General features: G+C 61.5%; 1 protein-coding gene across 1 annotated transcript in view; it reads right to left on the bottom strand.

Moving 5' to 3' along the window:
* The window catches only part of GALNT9 (polypeptide N-acetylgalactosaminyltransferase 9), a 121,687-nt gene extending 111,244 nt beyond the window's left edge, over positions 1-10,443 (bottom strand). Inside the window, exon 1 of the mRNA XM_050747774.1 lies at positions 10,190-10,443. Within this exon, the coding sequence (XP_050603731.1) occupies positions 10,190-10,427 (238 nt within the window). The 5' untranslated portion in view covers positions 10,428-10,443. The remainder of the gene's footprint in view (positions 1-10,189) is intronic.
* Between the last annotated feature and the right edge of the window lie 1,750 nt (positions 10,444-12,193).

Consider the following 12,193-nt stretch of genomic DNA (forward strand, 5'->3'; position numbering starts at 1 on the left):
TCTCCGGGAGGGAGGAGCAGAGACAGACCTGGGTGTCCGTGGCCGCCACCGAGCCACCAAGCCTGCAGCGTGCGTGCGTGCCTGCACAGGAGGGACACTCCCCGTGGTTGAAGCGCTGTGATGGCGAATTCTGCGTCCGCCGAGAGGGCCTTGGATGCCCAGGTGGCTGGAAGTGTTGCTTCCAGGTGCGTCTGTGCGAGAGTCGAGTCTGAATCAGGGGCTGAGGAAGAAAGGTCTGTCCTCCCCGGTGCGGACAGGGAGCAGCCCCTCCTCGGAGGCCCGGCTGGAACAGAAAGGCAGAGGACGGCAGCTTCGTGTCCTGTGTGAGCTGAGACCTCCCTCTGCTCCTGCCTGTGGACGTCGGACGGAGCTGCCAGGTCTCGGGCCTTTGGGGTAGAAGTTGTGCCATTCTCCCCAGCGTGACCCCGGCTCTCAGGTCTCTGCACTCAGGCCAAAGGACCCCACCCGGCTTCCCTGGCCTGCAGCGTGCAGACGGCAGATGGTGGGGCCTCTTGGCCTGCATAGTCGCGGGGCCAATCCTCACTCTGCATCTCCTCTCAGGTCTCTCTGTCTCCACTGGCTCGGTTCCTCGGGAGAGCCCTGACCCACGCACCAGCCGAGTTTGCTTTTCATCAAGCCTTTCCGTCTGGTGCAGGTCAACACCCCACTCCGCCACGCACACAGCTGTGCCCGGCACCACACACGTCCACAGGTCACCTCGGGTCCCTCAGGTGCTCCTCCCGCAGCCCCACGTAGACAGAAGGCATTCCTCAGGCCTGGGAGCCCAGCCTCCCGCGTCCTTCTAAGGGCAGCCGGATTTCCTGTGGAGCCCGTGTCTTCTCCACTCTCAGCGTCCTGAGGTCCGGAGGGCAGGGACCCCACCATGCAGGCAGGGATACGAGGCAGGCGCTCCTAAGGAAAAGGGGCAGCAAGCAGCCCCCGCCACTGGGTCATGCCTCACCCTCCACCAGAACCACTGGGCCGCTGGGTCCCGTTAGCGTTCACTCTGTTAGACTTGAGTTTTCTGTAGCTGAAAATCAAAGATCTCAGCTGCTAACAGAGCTGGTGAGCCTCAAGCTGCTCCCGCAGAAACAGCTCCTGCAGTGACGTCCCCAAGTCCGCGTGGGTACAACGTGCCAGGGCCGGCCGCCAAGCCCAGGAGCCTCCCCGCAGCACATCCACACGCGCTTGTTTTGTTTTTATTTGTTGCTGTTGTTTAAACTCAGGCTGAGAGGCACAGAACGCCCCGGGGAGAGTGCAGCCCGCAGAGCTGGGAGCTCGCTTCCTGGGTTCCGATTCAACCTCGAGCACACGGGTGCAGCAGACACGGCCCAGAGCCCTCGAGGGCCACGTGGCGCAGACGCCCCCACCTCAGATCTTTCCGGATTCCTGGGGAATCTGTCGTCTCTGCAGAAGCTTGAGTTCATATTACTTAACAGTTTCTTTTAAATCGACCCATCTTTTAAGTTCAATTAATTCGTTTCTTAAATAAGTGATGGGTTGGCACCAAAAATAGAAAACATGTATCGTTTTACTAGTAAATATCAGTAAACAGAATGGAAACAGGATGTTGCATTGAGAGTCTGGCCAGGCGTGCCTGTTAGAAAGCCCGTGTGCCCGGGAAAGGCCCCTCTCCTACGAAGAGAGAGGTTGTCCAGGTCAGAGGCCAAGAGGCAGGTCCTGGTGCCGTGGGAAAGGGTGGAGGAGGGTGGAGGGAAGCTCCCGCAGCGTGATCTGATTCTCTCCAACTCCATGTCCCTGGGCCAGCTCAAGGCCTCCGCCCCCACCAGGCACGCTCGGGGTGGAGAAGCAGCAGCCCACCTCATCTCAGAGGCAGAGGGGAGGTGGGCGGTGCCAGCGGGCGGTCCTTCTGCTGTGCTGGGTGCCTCCTTCAGTGCCCACAGGGCCCCCCAAGGCTGTTGCTCCGGGCACCCCCCTTTTACAGACAGGGAAACTGAGGTGCAGGGGGCGTGTGACCGGCCCACAGTCATGCAGCTGAGGAGGGAAGAGCTGGGTTTGAACCCAGGCAGTCAACGCCATAGTCAGCGAGGCAGGTGCCCAGGGTGGGCTCTTGCTCCAGGGGCCTCCTGGCGTCCCAGTGGGGAGGAGGGTGCCTGGCAGTGGGTGGAGCCAAATGCTGCTCAATGTCCATGACCCACCATGGGGCAGCCCCACCAGGAAGAACTGCCCGGCCTGTGTCAGCCCTGACTGAGGCCCCCATCGGTGCGGGATCGAGGCCCTGTCAGTGCGGGATCGAGGCCCTGTCGGTGCGGGATCGAGGCCCCCGTCGGTCCAGAATCGAGGCCCCTGTCAAGGCCCCTGTTGGTGCGGGATCGAGGCCCTGTCGGTGCAGGATCGAGTCCCCCATCAGTGAGGGATCGAGGCCCCCGTCGGTCCGGAATTGAGGCCCCCGACGGTCCGGAATCAAGGCCATGGTACACCAGCCACTCTGGAGACCTTGGTTTCCCGTCTGCTGATGAGTCGCCCGTCTCATCTGGGTCCTGGCAGATTCAAGTGAAACTGAAAATGTGCTTCAAGCAGCCAGGAGACAGGCACCACCAGAGATGGGACCTCAGTGCCCCCGGGAAACGGGCACCCACAGCGTCACATCCCTCGTCAAGAACCTTCTGGCACGGCCCGGAGCCTAGGAGTGCAGCCAGCCTCCTTCCGAGGCCTATGGGCTGTCCAGGAGACCGAGGCCTGCCCTGGTACCTCATTATCTCCCTCACTCACTTCGCCCTGACCACCCTGACCCCAGGGCCCACTGGGGCCTCTGCACCTGCCACTGACACCCGGCACTTCCCCCCGATTCTCTCCTGGCAGCTCCTTCTCCTCATTCACACTTCGGAGAGTGGCTCCCTCCCCACCCAGCTGTGTGTGTTCCAGGTCACTGCAGTGGCACCAAACAGGGAGGCTCCACCCCACACACCTGTCCCCTCACACGGGACCCCACACAGCTGTCCCCTCACAGACCTGTCTCCTCACACAGGAGGCCGGGAGTCGGATGTCAGGCGCGCAGGGCCACACTCCCTCTGAAGGCCGTGGGTAAGACACATCCTGCCTCTGCCAGGGCCCCCGGCTGTGGCCACACCACTCCAGTCCCCGCCTCTGCCCCCACGGGGCCTCCTTCCCTCCAACCCCCCACGGTCTCTCCTCGTCTTATAAGGACCACAGTCATTGGATTTGGGGCCCACCGAATCCCCAGTCCTGGCTGAGGGCATCTTAACTAATCACCTCTGCAAAGACCCTGTTTCTAAATAAGCCACTTTCCGAGGTTCCAGGTGGACGTGAGCTTCCGGGCGGGCCCCATTTAACCATCCCCCCCCACCCAGGTACCCATTCATCCACATCACTCGGGCCTCCTCATAGGTTTGGCTCTGTCTGAGACCATCTGGACGATGCAGCGCGCTCACTCCCTGTCTTCCTCCCTAGGATGTCAGCCCCTGAGGTGGGGACATCTCTGCTCAGGCCCAGGTCCTCAGCGCAGTGCGTGAACGCAGCAGGTGTTCACGGCTTTGCCAGGAAGGAAAAGACGTGCGGCGCACGAGGTGGTGCCGCTGCCCACAGACACAGGCCTTCGGGTTGAAGGGGCCGGGCCCACAAATGCCAGTTCGAGCACAGCAAAGACCCGGGACCCCCGTCCGTGGCTCAGTCGTCCCACGGAAGGCTCCGGGAGGGGTGAGTGTCTGCACAGGAAATGGGGGCGTCTCCCCGACCCCAGCTCCTGTCACCCCTTCACAGTTTGCCCCCTCCTACTTCCGGAACTCAGGCAGCACCATGGGCGTCCCTAGGCATGGGAGCGGGGTTTGTAGGCTCTGCGAGGATGGAGGCGGGAGCAGTCCTGGGCGGCCTTCTGGGAGGGCATCATGAGCCCAGGAGACGGGGTGCAGGGCCCAGGGCCGAGCCGCTTCCATGCTACAAGATGATGCAACCCTTGGCACCTTTTCAATGACTGGAATATGAGTTTCTCCTTTCTGTGACTGGCAACCAGAGGGCGGACTGTGAGACTTAGGCTGACACCAGTCCCCTCACTGAGTGGCGGGACGGCCATCATTCTCCTCACCATCCCGTAAGGGAAGCCCAGGCCACAGGGCATCTCCTAGGGCATGAGAGCCGTGCGTCAGCCTTGCCCCCTCCTCCAGCACCTCCCGGCTTCTCCACCTCCTTGTCCCTTCACAGGCATCTGTGCTTGTTCAAGAGAGAACGGGCCACTGACCACACAGGTCTGAAGACACAGATCCCGTCCTGCCCGCTTGTCCTCAATGGGATATCTGACATGGAAATTTACAGACTTATTTTTGTCAAGTTTCCAGCCAATGAAGGATAAACTGTCCTTTCAGAAAATAGTTCCAAGACTCTGAAATACGCAGGTTGCTGAGCTGAATTGTAAATGCAAACACTCAGCCCAGCACACGCCGACGCGGGGATCACCGCCTGCCTGGGTCATTCCTAGAAGCTTGGGCTGCTGCGTTTGCAGACAGAAGGCCCCACGCAGGTCTGCTCCGCCCCAAGGGAAGTGGCTGACAAGTGTTTAGGAACTCATCTCCCCCAGGACTCAAAGGTGCAGGTCTGCAGAGAGCCCAGCCTCCGGGTCAAGGGAGCAGGCTGAGTGGCTCTGACCCGTCTATGGTCACAGGGGGTCAAAATCCCCAACAAATCCGGGGGGCAGCTGTGGGGAGGACGGCTGTGTGCGAACGCACGCGAGGAAGAGAACGCACAACCAAAATGTGTTCATCTCCTCAGCCGGGAAATGCCAGACTCCTCCGAGTGTCAGGAGGCCCAGCGGACGTCGGGAAACAGGAGAGGCAATTCCCATCCTGTAGCCACGAACCAGCCTCGTCATCGGAGTCAGAGCGGGGGCTCTGGCCGTGCCTAGTAACTACTTTTTCACTTTTTGTAGTAAATCCGCAATCATGGGGAAGCTGTGAAACTCCGCCGGGGCCTGGAGGTTAATGATCCAGGCGGAAAAACGGTCACCACGTCAATGCTGCTGCCATTTTGAAGCGAGACCTGCTGGGGCCGCGCCTGAAGCCTCCAGGGCACTGCAACTGTCTTCCCGGCCATGGCCACTCCGGCCGTTTGGATCAGCAACGTGGGGTGTTGGGACACACGGAGGGAATTCAGGGGAGGGTAGAGACGATGAACTCAAGCTGGAAAGGCCGCCTGGAACCAGCAGGAGTCATTTGGGAAATAAAACTCACGAGTGAATAGGAAAAGCTTTCTGCTGGAAACCGCATTTCCTCGCAAGGAGAATTTCTCAAAGCATTTCCAAAATGGAAATGCTTACGCAGAGCAGACGCTTGGAAAGCCCTTTTTAGAAACCCACACCTGACACCCTCCAGAGCTCTCGAGGGAGGGTGTGCCGGAGCCGGCAGAGCGGGGGCCGCAGGACACGCTGAGATGCACGCGGGGCGGCAGCCAGGCACTGCTGGGACCCGACCCTGTGTGCCTCCGACCGCGCCTTCTGCACCACCCCATGCAGCTCCGATGGCACTGTCTGCGAGCTCCCGCCTGGCCTTCACTCATCACACAGGACTGACAGGCACGTGCTTTGTGCCGGGCACGCCAGAGACGCTGTCCTCGTGCAGCTGATGTGCCCGTGCCGCGTCCGAGACCCCGGACCAGCGGCTGTGGACGGGACAAGGGCAGTGTGGGCCGACCGCCTGTCACTTTGACAGCACGGCGTCTTTGGACTGGCTCCCCAAGTTCACGCTCCGCCGTGCGGTCTGCCTGCCGCTGAAGCAGACGCCATCGCCCCTGCTCTTGTCGGGGAGACACCCTCCCGTCTAGCCTGCCGCCCCTCTGCAGCCGGGTGCAAGGCAAGCGTTGGGTGGCCTGGCATTCTCCCCCCACCTCCCCTTTCTCACCTCCCCGGCCTCTACACTCTGGTTCAGCCAGGTCTTCACTGGTAGTCACTCATGGTGCTGGGACTCCTGGCAGTGTTTTGCGTCTGAATTAGAGTTCTGGGCCCCCACTGTGGCGAAGGCAGCCTGGGGAGATACGCCCCTTGGCAACCTGACCACCCCTTCCCCAAGTCCACCAGCCCCACAGGAACATCCCCTCGGCTGCCGCTCTGCACACACTCTGGGGCTTCCCAAAGCAGGGGCTGCGTCCCAGTGGGCCCAGCTTGCAGACATGGCTGTGGGCCATGCACGGGCACAGCTCCATGAGACGCCACCCCTCTTCAGGCCTTGCTCTCCCGAGTTCTTCTGGCATCGTACTCCTGTGGCCCTGGCTCAGGCCTCCCTTGGGCACAGGGCAGGCCTTGGTGGGGCAGCTTCTTCCCTCGGGCACAGGGCAGGCCTCGGTGGGGCGGCACCTGCTGGAGTCTCCAGGCTGTTCCCATGACACTCAATCACCTTCTACTCACGGGTGCACTGGAGACACACAAGTGTCTCTTAAGTTCATTTAAACAAAACAATGAATTGCTTGGAGAAAAACCCCCTCGCTTGCTCACTGGACAGATATACATGGAGCGCCGTGTTTGTGGTACCGCCAGAGGCCTTGGGCGTCAGAGCCGGAACCAGACAGACACGGCCTCGCCCTCAGTGGACACGAGTGAGGTGTCACACAGTCATGGGGGGATGCATGAGGCACGTGGGAATTCCTGAGACTGGAGGGAGCCTGAGTCCGTGTTTCTGGAGAGGGGGGCGTGGGCAGGACAAGTGTGCAATGAGCGCGCGCCACACCCCAACCTTCTCTGGCCAGCAACCACCTGGCCACAGTGGGGCCTTCTGTTTTTTCAGTTTAAACTTTTAGTAACTACAGAAGCCTAGGTCCCTCTGAAGCCAGTGCCACCTCGCCGGACCTCTCTGGGCCCTGTGGTCCACCCTGTCCCAGTCTCCCAGCTTTCCTGCTGCTCAGGCCCAGACCTCTCAGACCTGAGCCTGCCCTGTGACCTGGGCTGGGGCAGGTCAGTTAGACGGAATTCACACGTGTGTGCTCTGAATTTTAGAAACGACCTCCCTCACCACCAACTGACAAAAGGAAAACTTCCCATCGCCATCCCCGGCTCCATCCTCCGTTCAGAGCCTTTCTTCCTGAGGGGCAGGAGGGCCGGAACCGCGCCAGGCAGGGGCAATTCTCCTCTCCCAGCAGAGTGAGTCCAGCCGCCGCGACGTGGGCAGCCCTGCTCCCTGGTGGTGACCTTCACCCCCTCCACGCCCACAGCAACAAACAGCCCAGCGTGACTTAGCGCTGCCCAGGCCTCGCATGGACACAGGGCGGGCCCTGCAAACGCCTAGAGAAAGTGGGGGCTCTTTGTCTCCCTCTCCCCTTCCCAACCCAAGGGGCTTGAAAATTTTCTTAAAGGCAGATGGGTTTGAATACCCAGACAACTGAACAGAGACCGTTCCTCCCGTTCTTTTCCTTGAGTTTAGAGGCTCTGAAATTTAGTGTTTATGAGACTTCCTGTGTCTGCTGCGTGCACAAAACCATGGATGCTGTCATTTATGTGCAATTGAAAATATTCAGAAGGACGGTTTTTGTGTATAAACATTTTTTCCTTGCCTTGAGCGCTGAATTTAGAAGCAAACGTGCACAGAGGAGTGACCACACAGAGCTTCCTTAACCAGCATCCCTCCGGGGCCTCATGAATTTGAAACTGCACACATTTCTTAGGACTTCTTTGCCAAGGTCAATGGACATCCCAAAGAAAGGCCACTGGACCAGCGGAGGCAGGGTGCGGGGAGAACTTCAGATTCCAGGCCCCTCCCCAGCCCGACGGCCCTCCTGCTCCTCCACTCCGAGGAAGACGTGGACTTTCTTCCACCAGGCCCCTCCCAGCCAGCGGAGGAATTCCAGGAAGCAATCAAGGCAGGGAAAAGTGATCAATCCATCTTGTTTTGGATTTCCCCCTCTCCTTTCTAAACTCAGACGGATTAGTATCGAGTGGGAGCTCCCAGGAATCAGTCTTGCATCCTGGGATGTCACATTCTGGAACAGGCTGTGATGGAAGCAGGCTGCCTCCTCCAGGGAGCCTCCTTCCACACCCTGAACACCGACGGCCTGTGCCAGCATCGGAGCGGGTAATGCTGTTTCGAACGGCCTCGTGGGGACAAACGTCAAGCCTCTACTGCACTGCCCTCCCCTTAGGGCCCCACCAGGGGTGAGAGTAATTTGGTGTCTCCCACCATTTCCTGGGGCCAAGATTGACTGACTCTTGGGTTAGACACTGTGCCAGGCCCACTGGTCACAGAGAGGAACGCGGCACAGCCTCATCATAGAGGGGGATGGAACTCGGCCTCATCAAAAGGTGGACGGCAGACAGAGCAGACAGATGGTGGGGGCAGTTCAGAGGCAGGCTGACAAGGGAGGAAGCTGGGATGAAGGAAAAGAAGGAGAAACTATTTTAAAAGCAAGAAAGGAGGAAGGGGGAGGGAAGCGAAGAGGAAGAAGGGAGGGGAAAGAGGACCAGAGGAGGGGGGATGGGAGAAGGTACTGGGGGCGGCGGGCTGGGGCAGGGGGAGACACACTTTCCTGGAATGCTTCCTGATGTCCCGCTAATGTCAGCAAAGCAGATCATGGGTCCTGGCTTTTTCCACCACCAAGAATCCCGGCCGATTCTCACCTTGAAGGGTGAGGCAGGGAAAACGACTCACAGGGCCGAGCTGCCCTCGTGGTGTTACACAACCTCAGCGTGCTGCCAATGTTTTTATGTAATCCTCCGACTCTCCCCATAAAACAGACCATAACACCGTGGCAAGCACACTTCAATAGAGCCATGTGCTATTGCCAGGCACGCCGCCTTCCGGGAGACGAATTGCACTGCCGGGCGGCCAGGCGGCTGCTTGAACTACTTTTCTCCCCTCGTGGCTCCAGCTGAGTCAGAAAGATCAGAGAAGCCACAGAGCTCACCAAGCACAGCTCTGTGGAAACTCAGGGATTCTGTGGGTGATGGTGCTCGGGAAGTCGGGCTGCTCTGAGCCAGACAAAGCTGGGACGACCCCTCGTCATGGGGACTCACTTTCCCTCCCACCCCACGGCCTGTCTGCAGCTTGCCCTCAAGAGAGGGTGCGGCTCCTGAAGGAAACGAAAGACCACCCCCGTGCCTTCGCCCCCACACACAGCAGGCACATCCGGAGCCCGTGCTTGCCCGCGTAACCCCACACAGCAGGCACATCCGGAGCCCGCGCTGCCCGCGTAACCCCAGCTCCCGTCACCTCCCACTCCAGCCTGTTCCGGATGCTTTCTGGAGGAGGTTTGCTGGGGCTGCCAATGCAGAAACCTGAATCATCGACAGGGAATGGAAAGCCACGTCGGGTAGTGATGTGGGCACATGCAAACTTTCTCCTCCTGCCTGGCACCCCGATGCAGCACGGCCTTGGGGGCAGCTGCTCCTCTGGTCCTGCTCCAGGAGGGTAGAGCGAGTGGAAAAGTGCTTGCTCTCAGCAGCTGTGGCCGCTGGCCCTGACCTGTGGTGACACCGGTGCTGCCACTCGGGCTGACCTACGTCCACTCGTGATGAAATAGACCCACCAGGAGCTGGATGCTTTCATAGACTCTGGGGCTCCCAGGTGCCACAACCTGCGTCTCCCCGGGTAATGAGTCCTGCCAAGCCCTGCTTGATCCTCAACTCCATCCTCCCACGAGTCTCAGGTCTCAGCCTCATGCTTCTCCCATAACAACTTTCTAACGAGGCCTTGGGCACCCCCAGGACAGGGGCTGCCCAGCACAGTGGTTGAAGCATTTGGTGCCTTCGAACCTCAGGGGCAAAGGATACGGCACCAGCAGCCTCCCAGGGGTGGCGTCCCCACCCTCCTCTTGCCCCACCTTCAAGAGTGGAGGGATCCTCCGCAGCCTAAACCTGACGCCCCCGCCTAAACCTGATGCCCCCCGCTCCTGGAGCTCCAAGCCAGCCCCCGCCCCACACTCCTGGACCTGGGGCACTGCCTGCTCCTAGACCCCTGCAGAAGTTCCCCTGGGGAGTAAGTTTGGAGTCATTGTGAGGGCAGGGGGACTCCTCAAGTCTCCCCTGGAGGGGTGGGTGCCGTGGGGCGGGGGGGGGGGGGACCCAGGTTGCTGCCTGCTGCTAGAGGGGCCTCCGCGGCCCTTCCCTTTCCTCTCTCCTGCATATTCCCTCCCACAGGGGCGCAGAGGGGCGCCCACCCGAGTCCGGCCTGACCCATCGCGCCCGGGGTGGCCGCTGTACCCAGCAGGGCTTCCCCTGCCCCCTGGCGCCCCCGCTCACCGTTGAGCTGGTTGTAGACCACCTCCTCCAGGTGGTCCAGGCGCTGCAGGATGGCCTCGCGGTCCCCCAGCGCGCCCACCTTGGCGTGTCGGCTGCGCACCCGGCGGTCGCCGCTCACGATGCGCACGAGCTCCTGGGAGCGGCCTTGCAGGCGGCAGTACACGGAGAACAGGACGATGCCCACGAACACCAGGATGTTCACCGTCAGCAAAGTTCGGATCTTCCTGGCCACCGCCATGAACGCGGCTGCAGCGGGGGCCTCACTCGCGGGGCATCCCCAGCATCCCCGCCCGGGCCTGGGCTTCGGCTTCGGCTTCGGGGACCATGAGCCGCCCGGGGCTGCAGGGCTCGGCCGGGAGCTGTCCCTTCAGCACCAGCTCAGCGCGCCCGGCCACTGCCGCCCGGGGTCCCCCAGAGCGCAGGGGGCTGCCCGGGGCTGGGGTCGCGGGGCGCGGCCGGCATCCCCCACTCAGAGGGCGCGGCCCCGCCCCGGGGAGCGGCGAGGGGGGCCGGGGGCGCCGGGGGCGGCGGGGGAGGTGCGGGCGGGCGGCGCTCGGTGTCGGTGCCGGCTCCTGTCCTGCCCGCCCCGCAGCCACCGCGCCGGTGCAGAGTGACGCGGCCTCAGCTCAGCTCATCTGCATCCGCGGCCCCGGGACCGCCCCGCCCCGCCTCCCCCGCCCCGCAAGGCCGCCCCCCGGGACCGCCCCGCGCGCCCGCCCCGCCCCCCACCGCGCCCCCCGGGGACCCCAGCACAGCAGGTCCGGGGGCAGCGCGCAGAGCCTGGGCCAAGGGCACGGGCGCGGGGGGCGGGGCAGGCGCGGACCCTCCCTCCCCAGGACCCGCCAGACGCCCGCGGCTCCCAATGGCCAGCGCGGTCCGAATCGACCCCAAGCTTCACCCGAGGGCAGCGGGGCCCCCGGGAATGCCCGGCCAGGGCGGTGTCGCCGGCGTGAATGGGGGAGGGGGCGGCCGGGGCAGGACCCGGGGCAGGGCCGCTCTGGTGGTCTCCTGCCCACCCCTCCCCAAGCCCAGCTCCCGGCCTCCCTCCCTCTCCCCCGTCCAGGGCTGAGGACTGGGGAAGCCGAGTCCCGGGGCGGGTGTGGGGGGTGGAGCTTGGGATGCAGCAGGGGACCCCGAAGCCACCAGCAGGGGAGAAGGCCCGGTCCCTGAGCCAGGCTCGCAGGTAAGACGCGAGGCCGCAAACCCCGGCGGCCCCCACCCCCAGCCCAGGCTCTGATCTGGCCCCACACTGGCGTTTTGTGGAGGAGAACCTGGAATCCACGGGAGATGTCAGCCAAGCCACGCAGCACAGGGGCCCAGCTTCCAGTCGCAGAATGTGAGCACCCAAGACACAGGAGTTTCACCCAAAGGCAGGGTTCACCCCTGTGTTCCCAGAGACCGGACACGGAGTGGTGCTCAGTAAATGTGTGTGGGATGAGTGAATAAATGATGGAGCATTTATTAAGCACCTGTCCTTGGCTCTCCACACAGAGATGAGTAGGACAAGGGGCTTCACAGCTCTTGGCTCTGTGTGTGTGTGTGTGTGTGTGCGCGCGCGCACATGAGCGTGCATGCATTTGCCTCTGCGTGCCCATGTATCTGCATATGTGCACGTCCGTTTGTCAGCGCACATGCATGTGCATGTGTCTGTGTGTATATCTGTGTGTGCATGTGCCTGCGTGTCAGTGTGTATTGTGTGTGTGCTCATGTGTGTGCATGTGTCTGTGCATGTATGTATCTGCATATGTGTCTATGTGTGTCTGTGTGTGTGTTCATATCTCTGTTCATGCGTGCATGTGTCTTTGTATGTATATCTGTGTGCATGTGTCTGTGTATGTGTGTGTCCATGTGTGCAGGTGTCTGTGTATCTGTGTACAAGTGTCTCTGTGTGTCTGTGTGTGTGCATGTCTATGTTTGTGTGTTCACATGTGCATGTTTCTCTCCAGGTATGTGTGTCTCTGTGTTTATGTTCGTGTGTGTGGATGCCTATGTGTGTTCATGTGT

Source organism: Macaca thibetana, chromosome 11 (genome assembly GCF_024542745.1).
Source record: "Macaca thibetana thibetana isolate TM-01 chromosome 11, ASM2454274v1, whole genome shotgun sequence".
Taxonomy (NCBI): Eukaryota; Metazoa; Chordata; class Mammalia; order Primates; family Cercopithecidae; genus Macaca; species Macaca thibetana.